The 27,513-nt window shown below is 38.8% G+C and overlaps 1 protein-coding gene across 6 annotated transcripts in view; it reads left to right on the top strand.

Moving 5' to 3' along the window:
* Positions 1–27,513, top strand: part of PPP1R12A (protein phosphatase 1 regulatory subunit 12A) — a 181,790-nt gene that overhangs the window by 130,191 nt on the left and 24,086 nt on the right. For 5 of the 6 annotated variants that reach the window (XM_075932351.1, XM_075932358.1, XM_006118485.4 and 2 more), the window contains exons 11-19: positions 347–441; positions 4,395–4,517; positions 7,399–7,566; positions 8,001–8,177; positions 16,554–16,644; positions 20,245–20,442; positions 20,629–20,800; positions 22,543–22,661; positions 24,773–24,838. In XM_075932351.1, coding sequence (XP_075788466.1) covers positions 347–441; positions 4,395–4,517; positions 7,399–7,566; positions 8,001–8,177; positions 16,554–16,644; positions 20,245–20,442; positions 20,629–20,800; positions 22,543–22,661; positions 24,773–24,838 — 1,209 coding nt within the window. The remainder of the gene's footprint in view (positions 1–346; positions 442–4,394; positions 4,518–7,398; positions 7,567–8,000; positions 8,178–16,553; positions 16,645–20,244; positions 20,443–20,628; positions 20,801–22,542; positions 22,662–24,772; positions 24,839–27,513) is intronic. The other variant, XM_075932387.1, reaches the window with a different exon arrangement.

Genomic DNA, 27,513 nt, shown 5'->3' with positions numbered 1-27,513 from the left:
GGAGATTTTAGGAAAACACTGAAATGCTTTTAAATGTTAGTTATAGTTGGCTGTTGTTTTAAACTGAACCTTTGGAGACCTATTAATAGAAAAGCAAAAGGGCATAACATTAAGACAGTTGGGTCCTTTGAACAAGTTTTCCATTCCCAGAATGCTGCTTTATCCTTTAATTCTGCGTTATGTTTATTATTAGGCTTAACCTGGAATAAAGTTAGAAGTGGCATAAAAATGATTTTGCAACTTTGATAGCAGTGCAACTAGAAACATTTGAACAGCTTTTAATATGATTCATGACTACTGTACAAAGCTATTCTTGACTTCAGCTTTTTTTTTTTTTGCCTTAAAGGAGAAGGATAATAAAGGAACTAGACTTGCATATGTTGCACCTACAATACCAAGACGACTGGCCAGTACATCTGACATTGATGAGAAAGAAAACAGGTGACTGTTACAGCTTTAACTTGCCTTTTAACTATACACACAATTATGTGATATCAGAATGTCTTGGAAACTAGTCCCTGGACCTGCAAAAGATACACATATGTAGTATTCCTTCCTAAATAATTTGTCACTTTGGTTCTTATAACCAGGTAATATATTGTAGTCACAATGCCACATCTATCTTGTTGCCTCGGAATAGAATCTTTATAAAATACAGTATATTGCCTTTTTACAAGAACAGTGGGCATATGTAGGGTAAGCACTAAATGAATGTAATCCCTAGTGTTTTGTGTATTCAAGCAAGAATAGCACCTGTATTTTATCAACTAACACACTGTCGCTAAATTAGTGAAATTACTTAAGTAATTAGGTATTGTAGACAAATGCTACAACCGGCAGTGCCCCAGCTGCTGTACCACAGGCGTCCGGAGCAAAGCCGCGGAGCACGGGGGCAGCGGGACAGCCCAGACGCACCGTGGCTGTCCTGCTGCCCTCGGGCTCCGTGGCTTTGCTCTGCTTTGCTCCCCGTCCCCCTGGTCTACAGACCAGGGGGACGGGGAGCAAAGAGGCGGAACACACGGGCAGCGGCTTTGCTCTGCTTTGCTCCCCGTCCCCCTGGTCTGCAGACCAGGGCGACGGGGAGCCAAGCGGCGGAACACGCGGGCAGCGGACAGCCCAGACGCGTCTGGGCTGTCCGCTGCCCGCGTGTTCCGCCGCTTTGCTTCCTCTCCCTGCTCTGCTGGAGACCAGGAAGAGGGAGGGCCTCGTTCGTAACTGCGGATCTGACGTAAGTCGGATCCGCGTAACTCGGGGACTGCCTGTACAAGTCTAGTTTTGTGGAGGAGGTTTCAAATGTACCCAGCAAATTTACTACAAGTTGAACCTTTCTAGTCCGGCACTCTCTGGTCCATCATGATTTTAATTAGCCAGTGTCCATTTACCATGGCCGTGGCCGAGTTTTCTGCAGTCCCATAGTTTGTTTACAGCCGCCAGTCCTGGCTCTAGGTGCTCTATGTTGCTGCTTAGCTCTAATTTACCTCTAAATATCTTGTAAGAGCCCAGTAAGCAGTGGAAATATTGGTAATACTGCCAGACAATATTGATCTCCCGTGGTTCAGCAAATTCTCTGGTTCAGCATCAGTCAGGTTCAGGGGCTGCCGGACTAGAGATGTTTAACCCTGCATATGCCTGCAGCGTGCCTACCTGTTACCCCACCCTGGCTCTGCTGCAGCTTAAAAGCCAGCTCCCAGTGCACCTTCTCCTGGGGAACTGCCTCCCCTCACGTGTAAACATGTGACTACTGAAATTTTATGTAAACACGTACTTTTTAATATCCCTTATTTATGCCTTTTACTATTCTTTGAAGGGATTGTATTATTCTTTCATATTGAACTAGCTGGACTTACTTGGCTTTGCCCGGGAAACCAGAGGAACAAAATTTAGAAAAACAGAAGCTAGTCCAGACAGCCTCCAGTCACACTGTAGCTGCCAGTGCCTGACATCTGGCCAAGATGGCAGACCCCCATACTTTTCTACTGCTGCATAAAGCAAAATCTCTGACTCAAAAAAGAGGCATTGCAATGTTGAGAATCAGAGTTTTTTGACTTGGCAAACTTAGATACAAAAGTCATAATAGAAACTATGTCTCTGTTTTCTTCCCATGTCATGAGTCTTGGAGCTGTTAAAAGCACAGTGGAAGGGAGAGCCCCCTAATCACCATGACTTGTTTCCCCACCATTGCTGGAAGCATATGGAGGCCCCTCTTCAATAGTGCAATGTTTTGGTTCCTATCAGATGGTATTTTTGCTAATTATTCTTGTAGAAGCTAATGTGTTTTTTTGGTAGGGAAGAAGGGGATAGGCATGCTGGGTCTGCAGATTCTCATCCAAGAGCTGAGTATAGGGATGCTTCAATCGATGGGGCTGGCCCTACTGAATCTGAGAGATTTCAAGGTGACACTGTGATGACGCAGTCGGGGTTCCCCCTGACTCAGCACCCCTGTAAGCAGCAAGAACAGACTCCACCAGTCATAGAATAGAGAGGGGTTTATTGTTCCTTCAGGATACAGCACAGCACTTACGTGATGTGGCTATAGGGGCCCGGGCCAGGATCTCTCAGATCCTAGGGTTAGGGGTCCATCGCTCCTAGGCCCCAGCTTAGCTTCTTCTCTCCATGCTTCCTGTACAGCCACTGCCTCCCTCCCAGGCCCTGCCCCCCAGCCAGGTACTGGTCTCCGCCTTCCTCCCTTTGTGTCTCTTCCTGGGAGGCTGAGCCTAGGTGTCTGGGTTAATACACATTTGGGAGAGTCAGTGAGAATCTCATATCACAGCGCAGGGGGACCCCGGGTTACAGAGCAGACAGCACTCCCACTATGCCACAGACACCTTTCAAACTCTCTCTGAAACTGAGTCAACTACCTGAGCCTGCTGGCACCTCTATAGTCCCTCCTCCATCACCACCCCCTTGACCAGCTGCCCCTCCCATGGACTGAATCTCTACCCCCCAGGATCATTCAGTATCAAACCCAGGACCAGTGCCCAGATTTGAGGGATCTCTTCTCCCCCCCTCCCCCCTCCCCCCGAGATTAATTTCTCAACCACTAAGCATCATCCAGTGCTGCCCCTTGGGCCAGTGCCCCTCAAAGGAGAGAGGACACCCCCCCCCCTCCCCGGCCATGGGCTTCATTTCTCACTCATTCCCTGCAGGATTGTCCAGCCCCACTTCCTTCATCCCCCTACAATCCTGCCCTCCTCCCATTCGCCCCTAACGGTCCAGCCCCACCCACCCTCACAATCCTGCCCTCCCCCCTCTCACTCCCAATGGTTCAGGCCCCTCGGACACCCCCCCACTTGCCCCCAATAGTTCAGCTTCTCCCCCCGTTCTCACCTCCAGGTCCCCGTTGTGCCTCCTTCCGGACACTTTTTCAAAGTGACAGCTGATCGGTAACAGCAGCTCTGCCCCCTCTGCCTAGAGTGAGCCCTGGCAGCAACACACCCGCCCATTGGTTGGCCGCCGGGCCCCCGGCCAATTGCAGTATTGAATAGGGGCCTCCAGATGCTTCCAGCAATGGTGGGGAAGCCGCTTCTCCCCGCACAGCCAAGCTTTCTCATCTCTTCCCACAGTATCTTAAAACCTTCTCCTGGAGGAAAGGTTATCCCATGGAAAATTTGGTTGTGGTAGGTCTTATCGTGTCCAAGTTATTAGAGCACAAACATACAAACATTCTCCTTTATATATTAGATTACTTACTTGAGTATTGGTTTAATGCTGTTAATTGATTTCATTTTCATTCTTTCAAGACATCACTTTAGCTCCTTGTTCTCCGCGGGAACCTCTTGCACTGATGTCTTTTTAAAAATAAAATAAAATACATACTTGTGTTTTAAAGTTATCATTTATTTCATGGCTCAGTAGTACTGAACTCTTCAGTATGAACCTCTAAATTTTATTGCCATGTTGTTTATTCTGTCTCTATAAAATATACTTCATTTTTATCCCTGCGATTATTACACATACAACTGTAGTTTTTCAAGATTATGTGTGCTACTATTTATTGCCTGCTACCCCGCATTATCAGTGGCTTAAAGAGTAAAAGTGCTTTTGAATTAGTGGAGATGCTCCCAAAATGAGAGATTCTATTAAACTGGCTTTGAAGAAGCAAAATTATAGGTAAGTAGTTTTCCCTTGACTGCATTACGGTGTCCCTGTAGCATTGTGAGTAACTCTTGCCCTTGTCTTGAGGAAAAGCAAAGCCAGTAAAAGATGGCTATTAAATTATCTTTCAGTATTAACATGAGCTTAGGAATTTGCTAACTAAATGGTAATTTTATTGCGGTCTGCACAGGTCCCAGTCCTTTAACTTTTTATTTTCTGCAGCCCCCTTTAAAGAAACAAACAAAACTATCTCTAATATATGCCTTATGTAATACATACATAATACAATCTTTTTACAGGGACTCATCTGCCAGTTCAATACGTAGTAGTGGTTCTTACACAAGACGAAAATGGGAGGAAGATGTCAAGAAAAACAGCTTGAACGAAGGACCTACATCACTAAATACAAGTTATCAAAAAAGGTAGAGACTCTGACCATGTTTATTGCTGTCAGCAAAATAAGTTAGATTTCTGCTTTGGACTGATTGGGGAAGTGAGCACATTGTTAGCTTTTGTTTAAAAAAATATATTGAAAGGTTGATTTATTTTTTTTTAACACTACAAGGATCTTTTTCAATGAAACATTGCCACTGCAAAGTTTTTATTCTTTATCATAAAACAAAGTAATTCCAAAGTCATGATCAGCCATACTTCCCAGAGGAGTTAAAATCCTTGTAGAAAAAATGTGAATGGAATGGGAAGATTTTTAAATTAGGCAAGACTGCAGCCTCCATAGAATGTAGACATACCCACTCATGGTTTAAAAAAAATTCTTCTGGATATGAATGAGATTTGACTTCATTGAAAATACCTGTCCATGCATGCGCAGTATATATTTCACAGAATTATCTTGCAAAGGGCCAAGTCTTGCTAACATATACATAAATTTGCTCAGTTGATATGTTTCAAAGGCTGAGCTTATTAGTCTGTTTCAGCAAAAACAACTAGGAGTCCTGTAGCACCTTAAAGACTAACAACATACCAAAAGACTCCTCGATGTTTTTACTCAGTTAAATAATTCCATCAATGGGTTCTGCTCATGTGGGTAAGGTTGCAAACACCTATGTGACTATGATTGGGCCAGAAGCATGTAAAGTGTATAGATGGGGGGAAAAAAGCTATGCTACCCATGGCTGTATGAATAACTAACCGCATGCTTATGCGCAGGGCTCGCTGAACCGCAGCGAGCCCCGCTGTCCGGCAATCTGCGCATGCGCAGATCACTCAAACCCGGCTCTTCCGGGTTGCAATCTACTCGCCACGGGTGAGTATATTGTATTATTTGTCAAGCCCTGCTTATGCGTGCTAGTGGTGCAAATGGTGGTGAGGTATACTCTTTCAGAGCCTTTTTCTTTGTCACTTAGGCTATGTCTACACTCCCAGGTTATTTCGAAATAAGCTTATTCCTCTTCAGAAGCAGGAGTAGTAGTTATTTTGAAATAACAGGCTTGGTAGTGTGGACATTTACCTTATTTCAAAATAACTCCCCTGTGTAGACATGCCCTCAGATACGAACCACTGGTTCCAGTAGTATGTAGTTGAATTGTTCCATATTATAGAGTATAATTCCATGTTTTTCCTCTTAAAGAAAAGAAGAAAAACTGAAAATTCCTTTTAAAAAAAAATAAAAAGGTTGCATAATCTTAGCAGCTGAGAAATGTCAAAGTGAAGGCGCAGGAGCAACCTTTGTCCATATGTTTTATTATATTGTCCATATGTTTTAATGCTATTTCTCATATGCAGTCAGTCATTTTTTATATCTTACCTATTCATGTAGCACTTTCTATATCTCTCTTTTCTTACACTATTTGTGTTACCATAGGGTAACATTTTCAAAAGCATCAAATTCCTGTTTTCAACAGTGGTTTAGGCACCATTGACTTTCAGTGAGGCTTAAGCTCTAAAGAGCTTAACTCACTTTTAATAACTAAACATGTCCTCCCAAGTCATTTAGGCACTGTTGAAAAATGTATCCCGTCTGCTCTATCATTGAATACTTACATATTTAATTGTCATCTCTTTTAGGCATACTTTATTAATGTAGCAGCTCAGACTTCCTTAGGTATAATTCAGTGGTAAGGTAGCTAACTCTGAAACCAATTTAACTTCAGATTTAGGTGACTTATTTCATATATACCAGCAAATTTAATTTGTTCACTATTATTTATCTGTAGTATGTTTAAAAAAGGTTAACCATATATTGTTGTAATAGTCTGTATTAATCTATCTAGCGCTGAAAGTAAGCTCCATAGAGAATAAGTAAGGCATAACCCCTTACCTAAGAACATAATTTTAAACATAAGGGTGGTGAATGTGGGTTACAAGAATATAATGTGCTGGCTTAGGTTCATTATCATGTTTTGATATTATTGCTGGCTTTAAAAAGAAAGGCTGAAGCACTTGTTCCAGTGGGAGAAGGGATAAATAGGAGGGGATAGAAATAATAGACTCTGTTCCCTGGCAAACAAAGTATAGTATGATGCTGTACGTGTGTACATTCTAAGTTGTTGGAAAATCAACTTTAACCACAATAGAAGCAAATTTAACCACAATAGAAGAATAAAAAAATCCAGTGATGGCAAAGCCAACAACATGGTTGCTGCTTTTTTATAGTAGTGTTGTGACAGTCTTTTACAGCTCATGAGTCTCTGCAGCTACTAAGTTCAGGCACAGAAAAAGCATATCTGCTTACAGTACTTTCAACTCTGCTATGCAGAGTGAGAAGTAGAGTCAGTAGTGTGGGAACCTTTAGGTTCTCTTCCTTCCTTCCTTCCTTCCTTCCTTCCTTCCTTCTCTACACCTTGAAAAATGGAGATGCAAAGGGGAGTGTTAGTCAGAGTAGCATAATGTTTCTGAGCTAGGATGGAGCAAATCCACTGAGCTTTAAAACAAAGGCAACAAATTTGAATAGCTGAGGAAGTTGCTGGCATTTGTGTATGTGGATATTGGAGAATCTGTTGAGATGAGTGAAGCAATAGTTGAATGAGGCACTGAAGATGATAATGAGGACTTGGGCATAGCAGTTGAAATGATACTATATATAGGTAAGTTTATGGAGTGATAATGGGGAGTAGCAGAAAAAAAATCTGGGATTAAGGAGGACTAGAAGATTATAGCATCAGAGGCTGAAAGAAGGTCTGAGTCAAGGGAACTGAAAACTTAATTCCAATTTGGGAATGTTCCTTTTGCCCAAAATAAGACTGAGATGCAGTCACTTGTTTTACTTAGTCACACTGTAGCTTTGACATCTTTGTGTGAATATAAATGGTACAAACACTCTGTGTAAATATCTCTTGTCCACAGTGGCTCCTTTGGTAAAAGACAAGATGACTTGATTAGTTCTCATGTTCCAAGTACTACGTCAGCACCAACAATTACCTCTTCAGCTGGTATTCAGAAAAACTTGCTTTCCAGCACAAACACCACTACAAAGATTACAACGGGTTCTACTTCAGCAGGTGTACAAAGCAGGTAAGGATATCAACACACTGTGTGTCATATCTACTATGTGCTTATGTATGTGCATGCTTTTTTTGTTCAGTAGGTCATAGGGCTCTGGATTTTTTTCATTTTCCTGTTAAATTTGTTTAAATACATACAATTTGGCTTAAAATAATTGTGGATGGCTTTCGCTATAAAGTGGCAGCTATGCATGTCTATAAAAGAATAAATTGAATGCTAGAAGGGTAAAGAATATTAAAAGTTTAAACAGTTAACTGTTTAATTTTGAATTTATCTAATGGCTCCAGGTGAGCTTCATCTTTCATAGCAAAGACATTTTTCCATTTGTTCTTTTAAAAAAATCCATCCCTCAACTTACGTGTTTTCAGCTGTTTAGTAAGTGCTTTCATTGTTTAGCTGTTTCCTTTTCTCTTTTTTTTGTGTTGCTGCTTGTGATGCTATAGTACCTCAAATCGTTTGTGGGCTGATGATAGTACTGAGAGAGAAAAAGACAGTGTTCCTACAGCAGTGACCGTTCCTGTTGCACCATCTGTTGTAAATGCTACAGCTACTACCACAACCATGACTACAACTACTTCTGGCACTGTGTCCTCAACGTCAGAGGTCAGGGAGAGACGGAGGTGTGTACAAGTCCTGCAAGCAATGGCACTGTTGCACAATATAGTCATTTTCTTATTTAGAAAAAAGTGCAGTAGTTAATCATTGATCATCTAGTACAGTGAATGAAGCAATACGCATCCATTTACTAACTGTACTGAGACTATCAACATGCTACAAATTTCATTAACCCTCCAGAACATGTTTTGAGAAACTTCCGAAGAATCTCACAAAATATCCTACAACTAATGAGAATATTGAGTTAGGTTTTCATGTTACTTCTATTTTGTTTCGGCCTTAATTAATAATCTTGCTTTTTGGTATAGGTTACTTGCAGGTTTACATTTTTGTGTATGTCAGATTGCATAGAGATACAGAATTTTGACCCAAACATTCTTTGGGATGTCTATACCATCTGCAGAATTGTCTCAGCTCAGATCAATAAACTTAGGCTTGCATGCAGCACTAAAAATAGCTGTTAGACGGAGCTTTGAAGTTGTAGCGTGGGCTCTGAAGTCCATACCTCGCTTTAGGTTTTGGAGTCCAGTGTATAGCCCAAGCTTCATTGTCTACTTCTATTTGTAGCATGGTAACATGAGCTTGCTAGCCCACATCAGCCTGTCTGCCCAGGTTGAGAGTGTAGAATGCAGTTGTGCTGCTGTATCATGTCTGGTGAAGATGCTGTCTGCTGCTGGGAGAGATTTTTCCTGTCAGCATATTAAAACCACCTCCTCAAGAAAGAGTAGCTCTTCCACCAACATAGCGCTGTCCACAGTGTAGATAGCTGTGAGAGTTTGGATTGGTGTAATTTAAGTTGCTCAGGGAATGGCTTATTCACACCTTTGAGTAACATAAGTAATACTCACATAGCCTGTAGTGTAGACAATACCTCAGTATTTATTTTAATATGTAATCATGTGTTACTTTTGCTTTGAAAAATAAAACGCTCAGGGAAAATTAAAAAATCAAGCTGTATAGTTGCTAATGTAGTGGTTATCATTCACAGCAGGTGGGGTAACTATGCTAGAAGATACATGCAAGGCAAACATGCTAATTCTGTGATCTAAACTTAGAGCAATTTTTAATGTGTCTTTCCCACTCTGACATTGGAGGCATCTGGGGGAATAATGTGGCTCATAAGCCATTTTGGTAGTAACCACTACTTTGCATGTAGTGGTTACTACCAAAGTAGCATGGTTGCTGCAGGCCAGGTGTCACACGAAATTCATATAAGCAAATGTAAGCAATGTAAAATATGTCAGTATTGCTCAAAGAAAAAATTCTATTCTCAGTAGCTTAAATTTACTGTTCCCGTAACCACTAAAAGACTGTTACAAACTGACAAAAGCAAGGAAATTCATAGTTAAGGCTGTCACTCGGTCATTCACTCTCACTAGCGTGTCTAGGTATTGCATGTGTGTTACGTAAGATCACAATATCCACTGTTAGATTTTTTGCAAATGGACTGAATTTCCTTGATTTTGAGTATATACTGGCAAAAAGGTTTGGTGCAAAATAAAACTGTTTTAAATGAAAAGTATTGATTGTATGTATAGTGCATAGTTTGTTGAATATTTTAAAAAAAGCACACATTTAAGTGACTTGATTCATATTGATAGACAAAATGTCTGCAAAATCTTACTTGAAAAGTAATCCCACTCAGAGCTAGTCTAGTGCCTAAACAATGCATTTTGAGGAAAGTTGAAGAAGTGAGTGTTCATCGGTAAAAGATTGAGAAGGAAATAGAGGAGAGTGAAACAAAAATATGGCCCAATCAAGAAATCTTAATGCAATTTTCATCTGTAACACCTTTTTGCACACAAAATTATAAGCCTCTAAAAAAGATTCTAGTGGTATGGGAGGTTTTTTTGTTTTAGGTATATTAGCACTGATAAATACCAGTATAGTAATCATAGACTTTAGGGCTTAGTCTAGACTATAGGTATATCTACAGGTAAAATTACATAGGTATAATTATACTAATGTAGCTCCCTGTCTGAATACTCCTGACCAGTTGTAAAAGTGGTTTTTTTTTCTGGTTTAGCTTAAACCACTTTCAAAGTGACATAAATAAAGGTGCAAAATGATTATTTTGGTTTTGTGATGTGCGAAACATTCAAGTCCAGTCCTGTAGAGTGTGTGTGTATGAAGTGCCTTAAAAGAAGAACTTTGTAAATTAAAAAAAAAAAAGCAGTTATGAGCCAGATCAGCTAGGGGAAAATTTAAACAAAACAGTCAATGATAACTGACAATTGTTTGAAAACATTATACTAGATGACCAAAAATTCACAGTTGTGAAACAAGGCTGTGCTTGTTTAAAAACAAAAACAGACACATTACACTAGCCTCTTGTGGAAATGAAAGAAAATGGAACTAAAGAAAAGCTCAGAGCAATTAATATATACTAGAAGCTAGGAACATTTAAAAATAAATAAGGAGTGCAAAAAAAGACATAATTCTGCTAGCCATAGATTTCTCTTCAAGAGTTATTTAATTATATTAGGAACAAAAAGAATCCTTACAATAATACTTTACTAGATGGAAATGATAGAACTATCAGTAATACCATAAAAAAATCAGAAATGTATAGCAGATTTTTCTATTTTTTATTTAGGGAAAAGCCAGAAGAGGTATTCTGTCATGATGAGGAAATAAATACTTTCCATTCCAACAATAACTCAGAAGGATGTTAAACAGGAGCTAGCAAAGTTAGATATTTTTAAATCAGCAGGGGGATGATTTGCTTCCAAGTGTTCTAAATGAGTTGTCCACAAAGTGCTCTGGACTGTTAATGTTGACTTTGAGAACTCTTGGAACACTGGGGAAGTTGCAGAGGACCAGAAGAAAGCTAATGTTGTACCAATATTATAATAGTAAACAGGGTAATCCAAGTAATTATAGGCCTGCCAATCTGACATCACTTTGGACAAAATAATGAGTAGCTGATACAGAATTTGTTTAGAGGAGGTTAATGTAATTAATGCCAGTCAGCATGGGTTTATGGACATATTTCTTGTCAAATTTCATACTGCTTTTTTTGTGAGATTACAAGTTTGGTTGATTAAAAATGAGGGTTAATGTAGTATACTTAAGACTTCTCTAAGGGCATTTTACTTGGAACTGCGTGATAGTTTGATTTAAGACATTAGAAAGATGCAAAATCATCATGGCACATATTAAATTAATTAAAAATAGGCTAACTGTTAATAGGTTTCAAAGTAGAACTGTAAATAGTGTGTTTCTAGAGGGATTCCAAAGGGATTAGTTCATAGCCCAATGACATTTGACATTTTCATCAATAAAGAAAATTTAACATAATTGATGAAGTTTGCAGATAACACAAAGATTGGGGAAACGGAAAATAATGAAGATGATGGGTAACTGATACAGAAATATTTGGATTGCTTGATAAGCTGGGCATGGGCAAGAGTTACCCGTAGATGTACAATAGTAATAGAGATGTAGCCATGTTAGTCTGGTCTTGCTGAAACAAGACAGGACTATGCAGCACTTTAAAGACTAACAAGATGTTTATTAGGTGATGAGCTTTTGCGGGCCAGACCCATTTCCTCAGATCAAATTGTGGAAGAAAATTGGCATGACCATATATATCAAAGGGATACAATCAAAAAAAGTGAACACTTATAAAATAGACAAAACAGATTTTAGAACAGAGGGGGCATGAGGAGGAGAGGTTAATGTCTATGAGAGAATGATATTAGTGGTGATAATTGGGGAAGCTTTCTTTGTAATGGGTAAGATATTTAGCACCTTTGTTAAGGTCCATTCATAAAGTGTCAAATTTAAGCATGAATGACAGTTCAGAGGCTTCTCTTTGAAGTCTTGTGTTTTCAGGTATCTAAAAGGGTGTCATAAGGAGGAAGGAGAAAAATTGTTCTCCTTGACAGGACAAGAAGCAATGGGTTTAAATTGCAGCAAGGGAGGTTTAGGCTGAACATTAGGAAAAACTTCTTAACTGTCAGGGTGGTTAAACACTGGAATAAATTGCCTAGGGTGGTTGTGGGATCTCCATCTCTGGAGATATTTAAGAGCAGGTTAGAGGAACATCTATCAGGATTGATCTAGATGGTGCTTGGTCCTGTCGTGAAGGTAGGGGACTGAACTTGATGATCTCTCGAGGTCCTTTCCAGTTCTAAAGATTCTCTGATCCTATGATGTAGTTTAGAAGCACTACATCATAGGATCAGATGATGTTAGCTCATTGGTCTAAGCCAAGGGAAGCCCAGAATAGAGTATAGCCTGCTAACACAGTTTTAAAAGTTATTAAATCATATGTACGCTGGTAGGGGAGAAATGTTTTTAAAATATTAACTAGTAATGTTAAAATCCTAGTGTAAATAGGGCAGTTTGGAGTGCTAACTCATGCTAAAACACAATGTAAATGCTACAGGTTGAACCTCCCAAATCTGGGACTCTCTTGTCCGGCAACATCCTTGGTCCATCGGTGTCACGGCTGTTACTTGACCAAAGAGCACTGGAGGCGGCAGTAGGAGACAATGTGGGAGCTAGGGAGCTTAGACTGGACCAGCAGTGGCTGGGAAACCCCTGACCTGGCTGGAGAACTCCTGATGTCAATGGGACCAGGCATGGCTGGGGAGCCTCCGCCCCAGCAGGGGAATCCTCGGCATCAGTTGGGCATCAGTTCTCCAGGCCCCAGCTGAAGAACCCCGATCTGCAGAGGGACTGCTGGTGGTGGGAGGCCCAGCAAAGGAACCTCTGGCAGCAGCAGGACCACAGGCGGCCAGGCGGCTCCTGCCAGAACCCCGGGAAACCCCCCAGTGGTAGTGCAGCCAGAGTAACTGGGCAGCATTGGCTGAGAATGTCCTGATTGAAGCAAAGCTGGCGGAGGTGGGCGGCCCTGCCAGTAAATCCCTGGCCACAGTGGGGCCAGCTATAGCAAAGCAGCAGGGTAGCAGAGAAGCCTCTTCCAGGACGCACCCTGTGATAGTGGGGCCGCAGCAGCTAGGCAGTCAAGGCTGAGAGCCCCAAGGGAGGCTGAGGCAACCAGTGGGCAGCGGCGTAAGGAGCTCCTGCTCGGGCCAGCATTAGAGGGGGCAGGGCAGGGAGCCCCAGGGAGAGGAGCTTGGAAGCGGGTAGCCAACACAGGATCACTGACCTTCCTGGTCTAGAAAATTCCCTGGTTTGGGACAGCTCAGGCTCCAAGGGTGCTGGACCAGGGAGGTCTAACCTGTGGTTTTCTTGCTATAGTTGACTCCTACCAGTGAACATATTAAAATAGAAACTACCTATGTTTGTCTATATAATGGCAAATTTTGTCTTTTCATTTTTAATCTGTCTGGTAGAGGTAGAATATGATGATCCAGTATTAGTTTGTGCAATTATTTGTTTTTGTTTTTTTTTTTAAAAGATAGAATATCCCCTGAAAACATTATTGAATAATTTTAGTATTTTCAAATTGACTTCAAGAGCTGTTTTGAATTATGTTTGTCGAGTGGTCTCCCAAATATAAAGGAATATTTCTATCATTAAAAAATATGTTTAAAAAAAAGCTAATAAAACATAACCTACCATGTTGTCGACAACATCAGAGAATATGATAGTATCTAAGCCACTACTGTAAAAAATTGGTAAACCAGTCAGTTTTGAGACCCAAAATTGTTCAGAACTGCAGTTTGTTGTCCTCAGACTTGGAGTGCAGGTTATATAATTTTTGAATAGAACTTTGTTTCAGGATCTTATGTTTGACTTCTCTTCTGCTTTTTTCCCCAAATTAAAATATGCTTGAAACTTTTAAATAACTATCAGAATTATACATTGAAGACTTGATTTATTATCCTGTATTAGAAAAGCAACAGTTCCATTAAGATCCTTAATGGGATCATTTTAGTTTTATAGATAAGGGGCAAAATCCTGTGTCCAAAGCTGAGGTGGCCTCACTTGTAGTTGAAATGATACTGTTCTGTTGCATAAAACAGATAGGAAGATGCTTCTAGTAGAGGGGAATGCAGGGAGCATGAACCCTGGGCCCAGCTAATCCATGTGTCAGAACATAGTTCAGCACAAGGATCCATACAGTGCAGGGAGGAAATTACTTCAGATTTTGGCACTTCTGTGCTGTGATTGTGGAAGCTTTAGCCAGTCCCTCTCACAAGCTAGAGCAGCTTTGAGAGCTGAATTAATTTGTGCTGAGCTGCCCGCACTAATTTGCACTAAACAGCCAACCGACTTTGGGTTATTCAAGCAGCTGGAATGGCAGGATTGAGAGAGCACTGAAACAAGCCACCCATACAAAGGACTTCTGTTGAAAGGGGCCAAGCGTTGGCATAATGTACACCTGCAGAGAGATCTCCCTGTACATTGGACATAATCTTTTGGGACCCTCTTGATAGCCTGAGAACTCTTACACAATCAGAGCTAGTGAAAAGGAGGAAGAAGCATCCATATATTGGGTCCTACCTATCTGCAGAGTTCCCTGTATGGTAATGCACAGTGGGCTGTACATGTACTGGCTAAGGGAAAAGAAGGGGTGGGTTACGAGAATCTGCTTCTGTACAAACTGTCCTGTCCTCTTTTGTAGGGTATGAAATCCACGTAAGAGCCATGTCACACAGATGCATGGAATGCTGGGCTCAAGATTGTTCTTCATATCTTAAAGTTGAAGCCTCAAATGCAGAATTCATATAATAATTTACGATAGAGCTCTCAGATTTATGTGTAAACAGAATTGCTCATGAAAATAATTCAGAAAACATTATTCTCTTTCCCCCAGAGTTAGAGAGTAGTGCTAGTTTTAGATCTGGTCTTGTAAAACTACTTGGGAATTTCAATTGTCATGGACTTTTTTTTTTGGGGGGGGGGGGTGTTGATGAGGCCAAGTGTTCTGTGTTAGTTTTGCTTGTCATATGGCTAAAAATCTATAACTGAGAAGTCCACTATTCTAGATGTTAGTATGATTTTGCTTTTATAAAATGACTGCAAACCTGTAATACTGAAATTGACAATATTTCACAAACCTAGGTATATTCAGAGTAGACTGAATGATTGGGCAACAAAATGGCAAATGAAATTTCATGTGGATAAGTGTAAAGTAATGCACATTGGAAAAAATAACCCCAACTAAACATACAATATGATGGGGACTAATTTAGCTACAGCTAATAAGGAAAGAGATCTTGGAGTTATCGTGGATAGTTCTCTGAAAAAGTCCACGCAGTGTGCAGCGGCAATCAAAAAAAGCAAATGGGTGCTAGGAATTATTAAAAAAGGGATAAAAAAAAATAAGATGAAGAATATCTTACTACCTTTATATAAAACTATAGTATGCCCACATCTTGAATACTGCATACAGATGTGGTGGTCTCACCTCAAAAAAGATATTTTTGCATTAGAAAAGGTTCAGAAAAGAGAAACTAAAATGATTAGGGGTTTGGAATGGGTCCTATATGAGGAGAAGTTAAAGAGACTGGTACTTTTCAGTTTAGAAAAGAGGAGACTGAGGGGGGGGGATATGATAGAGGTATATACTATCATGAGTGGTGTGGAGAGGGTGAATAAAGAAAAGTTATTTACTTGTTCCCATAATATAAGAACTAGAGGACACCAAATGAAATTAATGGGTAGCAGGTTTAAAACTTGCTTTGATCATTGTCTTCAGTTCACCGCCTCAGGGGCACCTGGCACTGGCCACTTTCGACACACAAGATACTGGGCTAGATGGACCTTTGGTCTAGCCCAGTATAGACATTCGTATGTTCTTATGATTAAAGTTACGGGAATGGTAATTGTATATGAAATAGATTTGCTTAGTAACATGCCACCCAGCCAGTGTTAAGTATGGTTTGTTTGTGAAAGTTTCCACATGTGTTTACTGAGCAGTCACTTACTCTGTTTTTAGTACTTTGGGATAATAGATAGCATAGTAGAGCGCTTTTTTTTTTTTTTTTGGTAATAGACATATTCTTTACATTAATAGGCATATAAAATGCATGTCAAAGCTTCATAGTCACTCATACATTTCCTACACGCTGTATCTCTGAAGTACTCTATGCTTGTTTTGGAAGACTCGTAGAGTACCAAATTAGTTTCAGAAAGTGTTGAGAGTAAATGACAGAATGAATTTATTTTAAGTAAGAAAATTGGTAAGGATATAGTCTAGATCAGTAGTGCATTCTGGTAATATAATTCTGTATAATACTTATTTACCAGTTAATCTTTAACATTTATTGAATGCAAATTCTATATTTCTTGCATTTCAGAGACAGATTTATGCATTTAATTACATTATATATATTTTAATTTTGGTTTTCTTACAATTGCATTGGTTTTCAATCATTTCACATTGCTAATGTTCATTTTTTAACCATTTAATGCATTGTGCAAAAATAGTGATTATTAAATATTTTACTTTTACTCTTTAGATCATACCTCACTCCTGTTCGGGATGAAGAGTCCGAGTCCCAAAGAAAAGCTAGATCCAGGCAAGCAAGACAGTCCAGAAGATCCACACAGGTACAGTTTTGATGTTGTTTTTTTGTGTTTGTTTTTTCATTTATGAATACACAAATAGGTGCCAAACTCCATAATAATGTTTTCACAGTAAAACTTCAAATACAATGACTATTCTCCCCAGGATAAACTCTGTATATATCAGCAGATAAAGTAACCCACACTATAAACAATAATTCCTGTCTAAATTTTAAACCTTTCTCTCCCAAAATATTTGGGAGAAAGTAGGAGCCTTGTCAAGCAGAGGTTTCCCCACAGAGAATGTGTCTAGCCTGCATGGTTTTTTTTTTTTAAAAAAAGTTGCCTTTTTTTCAAAAAAACTTCCCCTGTGTCTAGACTGCTGCTGCGTTCCTTTGAAAGTAAATCGAAAGAACGCGGCAGTTTTTTCGACCACGGAAAACCTTGTTTTATGAGGAAGAACGCCTTTTTTCAGAAGTGCTCTTTTGAAAAAAGGCTCTATGTAATGCAAACTGTGCTTTTTTGAAAGAGAGTATTCAGACTGCCTGGGTGCTCTCTTTCAAAAAAAGAGGTTTGCTTTTTCGAAAGTATCTTTTGAAAAAGCCTCTTTAGAAAGAGGCTTGAAGTCTAGACATAGCCAGTGTCTTCCTGAAAACTCCTTCCTCTTACACAGCAAGGTGGTGTCAGCTATGGATCTCAACTGTGACAATATAATATGCCCAGGTAACTGGGTCCAAACCTACTTAAACCTTTAAAGCCAACACTTTAAATTTCACAAGGAAACTTACTGGTAGCCATTGTATTATCTAAAACACAGTGTGATATGCTCCAGGCTTGAAACACTATTCAAGAAGCAAGTCTGGCATATAATATTTGCTTCAGTTCCTGATTGTGTTATTGAGGTGACAGACCTGGGTACCTATGGTGTGATGCATATCCAAGAGAGAAGTTCAAACTTGTCTGTCTAGCTGTAGATGGGAAGGGGGGCAGTGCTCTTTGAATATGCAGGACCAACCCAAGATCTAAGAATGCGCTGCAGTTTTATGTACGTCTTTTGCAAAGAATAGTTTCAGCTCACCTAATTGCTAAAATCTCATAGTCCCTAGTATACCTGTTCCAATGCATTAGCCATACCAAATGTGAAAGAGATAGATATGAGGAGGCAAAGGAGCAATTGTCCACAATTGCATCTGAATCCACTCAATAAATAGCAATAGAAACACCAAAAAATGGCTCCATCCACCTATGTTAGTCTTCTGACAGATGGAAATAATTGAGCAAGGTTGCTCTAACTTAATCTGAGTGGAATAAATAAATAATTGCACTTTTTAATCTAAAACCGAACCTACAATCAGAATGACTAATGTCAAGAGAATCTGAAAATTGAAGAAACTATCACAATTACTCTACCACAAGTCTGTCCATACCCTTTCTTGAAAATTTCAGTGGTTACACACAGGAGGTGGTGCACACAGAGAGCCAGTTTTTAAGCCAGCTCTCTGTTCATACCATGAGCCTGCATTAAAAGTGACAGTTAACTGATGAGCCTGGGCTCACTGGTTAATTGTGTACTCAGTTACACTTCTACATCCCTAGCAGAGAGCACTAAGAGGTAATGTAAGTGTATTAGTGCTCCAGGCATGATTTTTTTTTCAGATGTACTGTGAACTCACAACTGCAGTTGTAGTCAGTGGAAAATCTGAAGGCTCAGTGCTTCTTAAATTCAAGTCCTGTGATATGATCATTAGTCAATATAAATACTGCTATATTTTTATAAACTTTCTAAAATATTAATAATGTTTATAATACAGTGGGATTTTCAAAAGTTACTATGTGATTTAGGAGTCTAATGTCCCATTGAAAATCATATTGCAGAATCAGCCTTTTTGGATCTGTAGTTTAGAAGGCACATGCTGTGAGTACAGAATGAAGAGTAAGTTTTATTAATTGCAAACTCCAGAGTTAAACATTTCACAACTATTTTAGAAGAACATAAGAACAGCCATACTGAGTCAGACGAAAGATCCATCTATCCCAGTATCCTATCTTCTGACAGTGGCCAATGCCAGATGCCCCCAGAGGGAGTGAACAGAACAGGGAATCTTCAAGCAATCCGTCTCCCATCACTCATTCTTAGCCTTTGACAGAGGCTAGGGACACCTTTCCAACCCATCCTGGCTAATCACCATTAATGGACCTAACCTCCATGAATGTATCCAGTTCTTTCTTGAACCCTGTTAAAGTCCTGGTCTTCACAATCTCCTCTGGTAAAGAGTTCAACAGGCTGACCATGTGATGTGTGAAGGAAATCTTCCCTTTACTTTAAACCTGCTATCTATTAATTTAATTTTGGTGATACGTAGTTCTTATGTGTTGGGAACAAGTAAATAACTTTTCTTTATTCACTTTTTCCATACCAGTCATGATTTTGTAGATGTCTATCATATTCCCCCTTAGTCCTCTTTTCTAAGATGAAAAGTCCAAGTCTTTTTAATCTCTCTCTATATGGGACTTGTTCCAAACCCCTAATCATTTTTGTTGCTCTTGTCTGAACCTTTTCCAATGCCAATATTTCTTTTTTGAGATGAAGTCACCCCATCTGGACATAATATTCATGGTGTGCGCATACCAGGGTTTTATATAGAGGCAATAAGATGTTCTCTTATTCTCTATTCCTTTTTTAATTATTCTTAACATTGTTTGCTTTTTTTTGACTCCCACTGCACATTGAGTGGATGTTTTCAGAGAGCTATCCACAATGACTTGAAGATCTTTCTTGACTAGTTATAGCTAAATTAGTCCCTATCATATTATATGTATCGTTGAGATTATTTTTTCCAATGTGCATTACTTTACATTTATCAACATTAAATTTCATTTCCCGTTTTGTTGTCCAGTCACTTAGTTTGGTGAGATTTTTTTTTTCAAGTTCTCCACAGTTTGCTTTGGTCTTAACTATCTCGAGCAGTTTAGTATCATCTGCAAATTTTGCCACCTCACTGTTTACCCTTTTCTCCAGATCATTTTTATAAATAAGTTGAATAGGATTGATCCCAGTACGGATCCTTGGGGGACACCACTAGTTACCCTCTCCATTCTGGAAACTTAGTATTTATTCCTACCCTTTGTTTCCTGGGTTTTTTTGGGTGGGAGGGAGTTTTGTAAACTATCAGTCCGTGAGAGGACTTTCCCTCTTTTCCTATGACAAAATACTTTACTTAAGAGTCTTTGAAGGACCTTGTCAAAGGCTTTCTGGAAATCTAAGTACATTGTATCTACTGGATCCCTCTTGTCCACATGTTTGTTGACCCCCTCAAAGAACTCTAGTAGATTTGTAAGGCATGATTTCCCTTCACAGAAATCATGTATACTTTTCCCCCAACAAATTACGTTCATCTATGAGTCTGACAATTTTATTCTTTACTGTGGTTTCAGCTAATTTGCCCGGTACTGACGTTAGACTCTGTAATTGCCAGGATCACCTCTAGAGCCTTCTTTAAATATTGGTGTCACATTAGCTATCTCCCAGTCATTGGGTACAGAAGCTATTATGTGCAGAAGGAGTTTATAGAGCGTTCATCAGCAGTAGTAAAAACTGAGTAACCTCTATTGAAATTTTGCTTTTTGCTTGCTTTTTTTCTACAGGGGGTAACTTTGACTGATCTTCAAGAAGCTGAAAAAACTATAGGAAGAAGTCGTCCTACACGAACCAGAGAACAAGAAAGTGAAGAAAAAGAGAAGGAGGAGAAGGAAAAGCAAGACAAAGAAAAACAGGAAGAAAAGAAGGAATCAGAAACGAAAGATGATGACTACAGACAAAAATATTCCAGAACTCTTGAGGAGGTATCTTGGGCTCTTCCTTCTAAGTGGTATAATTGGCATAAATCTTAATTTTTGTTTGGTAGTACTAAAATTATAAGAGTCTTAAGTTTCTTATTTAAATGTCTATTAATATCCTGTATCATGGGTATTTTTATCTGTGTCCTTTAATTTTTGGAAATTGATATTTACTGTTCTTTTGCTGAACAGCCTTACCATCGCTATAGGCCAGTTTCAACTTCAACTACAACTACTTCAACATCCTCTTCACTTTCCACCTCTACTAGTTCCCTTTCTACTTCAAGTCAGCTAAACAGACCAAACAGCCTTATAGGTATAACTTCTGCTTATCCAAGGAGTGGAACGAAAGAAAATGAGAGAGGTAGGATTGTATGTTTTGACCTTTTTATTTCCTTACGGTATGTCTACACTGCGGAGCTATTTTGGGATAGCAGAAGTATCCCAGAATAGCTATTCCACGTCTATTGAAGCAACTCATTATTTTGAAGTTTATTTCCTGGAAGCTCTCATTCCACAAGAGTTAAGGGGCATTTTGGAATAATGAGTTGTTTTGAAATGTGGTGCTGTGTAGACAGCGCCAAATTACAAAATAAGCTATTTTGAAATAACATCATTTGAAGGGTGCTGTGCAGACATACACTTATTTATTAGAAGATCTTTTATCTCTCCAGAATGTCTTAAACTGCATGTGTTGTGAGGTAAGGGATTGCTTAAGGCCTCTTTGTGTGTCACTGCTTCCCTATGATCGTTAGCTTCTGAAGCAGTCACTAGCTACTGTCTTCAAATGGTGCTTCCCGATGCAGAATACTTTATTTCTCTCTGTTGTGAAGTGATCCTGAATTTGGGTTGAATTTTCATAATATGTTGCAATTCTAAAGGCTCATTCTTGCACTTTGTAAATGTTTGAATTAAGAGGATTCTCATATGCAGGTGTTATGTTCAGATTTTGTGAATAAGATTGGTGGGAAGAATAGGATACTGATCAATGTTCAAGGAAGCCAAAATCAAAGCTAAGGGATGCTTTTACCTTGAATATTTTTTTTCTTCTATTTCATCCTTCGTTCACCTTATAAGGGGTTTATTTTAAAACTGAACACTGGAGATACTGAAGTAAGTTAATGTAGGACTTAATATGATGTCTATGCCTGGATGTGTATGATTTGTTGTAGTAATAAAAGGGTAAAGGAATTGATAAAAATACATTAGAGGAAGTAAATGTTTTGTTTGTGCAACCCTGATTAATTATTATTGTTATGCAAGTTGCTGAAAGCATGTGTGAAGTGAAAAATCAGAACTTAAAAAGTGAGAGAATTTGCTAGCAAGGCCAATGGTTAACCGAAACTGAATTTCTATTAAGGAAGAAGGAAATGCTTAGAATAATCTCATTGAAATCCAGGGAACTTCAGTACATTCTCCTAAAAAGAAAGATTTCTTTTAGTGAAAGTTTAAATGAAAATAAGTCAATTGCATTGAATTCTTGATGCTATAACTAAAGAAATATTTATGTTAAGGAAGATGCAGCCTGGTCATATTTATGCTTGTTTTTCTCATGTAAGATGTCCCTATAATAAAACAGACAGAAGTTTTTAAAGCCTAAATCTTAGAACAAACCTTTAACTTCAGGCCCAGGGGCCGGATGCAGCCCCCAGCTTGCCTGGTTCAAGCTCCTGAGGCTCGGGGTTCCCCCCAGCATTGTGGAATTACACATTGGTGAGGGGTGGGTTTTTTTTGTTTTTCTTTCTCACTTGTGTGTAGCCCTTGACTGATTTTTTTTTTCCTGTGGTTCAATGGCCCCAACCCAAAAAAGGTTCTCCACCCTGCTCTAGATCATTGTCAGAAGTATTATTATTGTATTGAAATATTTTCATTATGTGTCTGAGGGAGAATCATACAGAAAGCAGTTGGGAAGTACAAAATACTTACAAAACCACTTTAATGGTATTTATAACAATATTTTACAATTGTGTTCTGAGTAGATGTATTACCACATAATTTATAAAACTGAGTAGAGAATTTCTTGCTCCAGCATCTAAGATTAAAATTCAGTTATATATTACAGAAGATCACATTATTTGTGTTCTATTTTTAAAATGTTCTTAACAGAAGGCCGGAAAAAAGAAGAAGAAAAGGAAGAAGATAAATCACAGACAAAATCAATAAGAGAGAGGCGGCGACCAAGAGAAAAACGAAGATCTACAGGCGTTTCCTTTTGGACTCAAGATGTGAGGAAACTGCTAAAGCAACTAAAACATGCTTCACTTTTACAGCATTTAGAATTCATATTGAATGATCACATTCAAATGATAGGGAAGAGCATATCGTTATATGATTTAATTATTCTTTCTGGCTGGAAAACCCAGGAAACAAATAATTAAGAAATGGATTTTGTTATGCCTGGGTTAGGGGGTTCTTCCAAAAATAATACCAATCTTGCTTGTAAGGTTTTTCTGTATATAAAGTATATTGGCATAGTTGGGTAGTATGGATTATTGAGGTCTATATTGTCTGGGATTTCTTCCCAAGCCATTTAAACTATTAATACATAGAATTAGATGACCGATAGATGACATTCTTTATAGAATGAGGGGACCACTGTATAGGTGGTTATTCCTTTTGCATAAATGGCCTCAGCAGTTGTTTAAACTGCTAGGCCTGTTGTGCTTGATCAGTTACTGTGTTTCTATATACATCTACTGGAGTTCATGTGTTAAGCATGCAAGTAAACATGGAAGCAGCAGTAACTTAGGTGCAGTTTTTAGCCACATCTGAACTGGGGGGGAATATAGATCATTCCTTTAGAAAACACCTTATTTTGAAGGATAAGAACATTTTACACAGTCTGCATATCAAATTATTATAATGAAAAAGAATTCCAAAACAAATAGATGTTCATAATACAATAGGGACAAATCAAAACAGCTTTTGTAGACCAAAATCATTCATCCTTTAATGTAGAATTCTCTGACCAAGTGGTAGATTGAAGAAAGCCAGTTGACATGACATATATTTGTACTTTCTGGAAGCCTTTGACGAGGCATTTAAGAAATCTGAAGTCATGATCTAAGAGGTGTAAAATATTGGTATGGGTTAGAAACTGGCTAAAACAAAGTGTTGGAATAAATGGTTAATATTCATCGAGTCAAAAGATAAATATAAAGTATCCTAAGAGTCTGGGTAGGCTTAATAGGTGAAAAACAAATAATTTCTATCCCTTACTCTTATTTGTACAGTGCCTAACACAGTGAGTTGAGACATCAAGTATTACTGTAATATAAATAATAACAATAGTAAGCCTTCTGCACTGTGTAAGAATAAGAAAGAAAAGCAATTGAGGGTAAAATTCACAAGATCCCGATAAACGCATTCTATCCTGGAATTCCTATCATGATTTCAAAACAATCGCACAAGCTTTTTCAAAGGAGTGAGGGAACTGGCATATAAAACAAATGTCCTTCCCTTATCCAGCCTACAAAGATAGTCCAGAGAAAAGAGCTCTGACCTTAGTCACTGTCCCAGGGTTATTTGTGATGTTTGAAAAACTCTTCTGACCTAATGTATCTCAATTTTAGAATACTTGCACCACAAAAATAAAAAGTTCAGTCTTTTCTGCAGTTGAACAAGTGTCTAATGGGCAAGTATCAGTATTTTTATATTCAGCTGTTCGGGTGCCAGACAACATTGACACGAAGGAGGAGTTTCACAGTTGAGAAACATAAGTAGTGATGATCAATTTAAAACAAAATTCCCTCCCCCTTAATCCACATACTTTATTTGTGAGAAATAGATCCATTATTCTGTCCTCTGCAAATTATTATGTATTTATAATTGAAAATAATTAAGAAAAAAGTGAATTCTGCTCAGATTAACAAGAAGGCCTACACTCCCAATGATGGGATTGGTTGCCTTTTCCTTTTGTTTCTAAAAATAAGGGTTTAAATGTCACTTGCAAAAGCAAGCATTTCCTTATGTCAACTGTATAATCCCACTTTCTTCATCAGTACTGTTATGCCACCATATTGCAGCTGGGGGAAATACTGCACTCTGACGAGAGCACTTTCCCACTGGCATAACTACTCCACCTCCGCCAGAGGCAGAACTTATGTCGGTGGGAGAGTGACCCCTGCTGACATAGCACCAGTGTGGACAGTCCTTAAATTGCTGTAAGTTGTTGCTCAGAGGGGAAGCTTTTTCATGCCCTGAGCAATGCAGGTTACATAAGTAATGTAAACCCAGCCCTCTCTTGGATTTAGATGTTAGAAATATAAAATGTTAAAAAAAAAATCTCAATAGCATTTCCAATAGCGTTTACTATTTTTATTTCTATTTTCTCTAGAGTGATGAAAATGAACAGGAACATCAGTCTGATTCAGAAGAAGGAACAAATAAGAAAGAAACTCAGGTAATTGTTGGATATTGTTAATTCAGTTGTCATCTCTTGAGAGATTGTATTATGCTATTTTAAACTTTCTTTCATTGCAGTTAGGTTCAGTTAAAGGAACACATCTTATGAGGTATACATACCTCTTATGAGTACTTTCTGATTCATGACTTGTTGATGTGTTTCGGTACCAGTTCCTTTACAGTTTTTGTGTGAAAGATGTCTTTTAGCCTATACATGAACTATAGACTCCAATGACAGTTTTTAATATACTTTAATGGTTGCAGTTTGCTCAGTATTGCCTCCCACTTTCTTGCCTTCTACGTACAGGTAATTAGAATTTGTTTTAAGTGTTGATATAATTTCTAACTGATGCTTAGGTCAGTGTGACAGTAGTGTAGTTGAGGGAGTTCTTATTTCTGCCTCGTCACACCGTTAGCTTCATCTATTCTGTTTTTCTGGAGAAATAATATGCTGTGACTATTGTTGCACTGATTTTGAGTCTTCTATTTTTTCTTTAAGAATACATAAACGAGAGGTAACCAATAAATGTGGTGGTAATAGTACAGGGAAACTTTATTAAATTCTTCATGTGAGAAATGAATTTCTAGAAAACACCAGTACAAGATTAATAGTCTTCAAGAAAGTATAATCAGGGAAATTAAAACAATCTTGTTGCAATGGAAGAAAGCTTTGAAATCTAGAATGTGTGAGGGGGGAGGGAACTGTCACATCTTAAATTATGCCATTTTTTGGCACAAAAGAATACGTTACTGATTACCGAAACATAGGGTAACACGCTAGAGACTCAGGCTTATTTTAGAGTCCAAATTTTTAATATTTTCCTTCTTGTTGTGTTTGTATAAGTCTAAACTTAGTTTTGGTTAAATGATTCATTCTTCCCTCTTTTTTTTTTCTCCTCTCTTGTGTCTTTTCTATAAGCCTAATGGACTGTGTGTTCATATTTCCTTTCCATCAGTCTCCAGTGCAGATTCTTTGTTGCCCTCAGGTCTCTAATTATTCATTCTTGTTGCTACACTGAGCATTACTTATTCCTTCCATACTACTTTCTGAGGAATTGTATTCTGATATATAATTGTGGTAATTTCAAAAGAATTATATGAATGTAAAACTAAAGTAATATAGTAGTAAATCAACTTTATTTATAGTAGTAAATTCTTTATGTAAAAGTTTTAGTAAACCTTGTGTGTCGGCAACTAAACTTTTTCATTAATCTGTTGATAAGAACATAAAACATAAGAATGGCTGTACTGGGTCAGACCAAAGGTCCATCTAGCCCAAGAGATATGTTGGTTAGACTCCAAAAGGTGAGGGCAGAGTGGATGGCAGTAATTTGAGAGAGTTCATTAATTAATTTTCGAATGAACTACACACTCTACCACTGCTAAATGTTGTCCAGAACCTCATTTTTACCCAGGTCTAGACTAGTTGAACACCATGCTCATTGTCCATCAGAGAAAAAATGATGAGCTAAGTTCTTGCTTTTCCAAATGATGCTACCTCCAGTTGAATCACTTCAGCATTGTCCACAATACAGTAGCCACGTAGTGTAAGAAAATTGAGAAACAGACACCAGCATGAAGAGAATCCCAACAAGGGAAGAAAATAATAATTTGTAAGAAAGGAAAAGGAATATGTCATACGAGGGGGGGGGGGGGGGGGAGCTAATTGGGCTATAAACTATTATTCGTCAGATGCACGGTTAAGGTGCTGCCTCCAGAAAAGCAGATTCCAGCATCAGAGTTGTAAGAGAACTAGTTGTAAATTGAGTCTCCTTCCTGAATGGAGGGGAAATGTTCCGATCGTGCCGATCATGTAACCTCAATTTTTGAGGAATAAGGGATTTTGCGAAAGAGGGGTTTTTTTTTCCAACAAATGGCCCCATCTGCATGGGGCTTTTTATCAGCAAAACCTCTTCTGCAAAAAGAATCGGAAGAAGATATGCAAATGCGAGCGTGATTTGCATGTCCTCTTCTGCAAAAAAGTGGCAGTGTAGCCATAGCCTGAGAAATGTTCCCTCCTCCTGAAATGTTTTGAGTGGGTGGGGTTTTAACTGGATTAGAAAAAATGGTGTGGTATCTCCAGAAGGTAGTGAGAGAGTGTGTATTCCTGAAGATGCCAAAGTTGAACCCCTGCTTTTCCTTTAGGTTCTTGCATCCTGCTTGTAAGCTTAGGAGAAGTACGAACTAATTTTTCTTCCCGCGGCTCTCCAAATAACTGAAACTTTTTTCCTTAGGCTTCAGGAGCTCCTTGCCTCCTTCAGCTACACCACTCCCTCTTTGTAGTTTTAGACAGGGGACTGTTTCCAGAATGTAGTGTTTCTTGCTGAAGATACAGGATTAGGAAGGATTTTTTCTTAGGCCATTTTGACACAGGGTTGAGGGAGCGAGGGTTCCCTCGCAGAATTATGGAGATGCAGCTGGGTTAACAAATAGAATCTGGCATGCTAATATTAAAATATATTAGATTATAAGAGATAAATGTGTAGTTATTGCATCTGTGGCCAGCGAAGATAAAAGTTAAAAGGTACAGCTCCTAGATCTTCTGCTTATGAGGAGAAATGAAGGCCAGAATTCTTGCAGACCAAAGCCTTGCCCACCCTCCCGGTACCCTTTATAGCTCCATTGCTGGGGTGTGGGATCAGAGGATTCCAAGAAAGCTGAGTCCTGGGAGCA

This window comes from Pelodiscus sinensis, chromosome 1, assembly GCF_049634645.1.
Source record: "Pelodiscus sinensis isolate JC-2024 chromosome 1, ASM4963464v1, whole genome shotgun sequence".
In the NCBI taxonomy this organism is placed as follows: domain Eukaryota; kingdom Metazoa; phylum Chordata; order Testudines; family Trionychidae; genus Pelodiscus; species Pelodiscus sinensis.
This window is presented reverse-complemented; position numbering and strand designations above follow the sequence as displayed.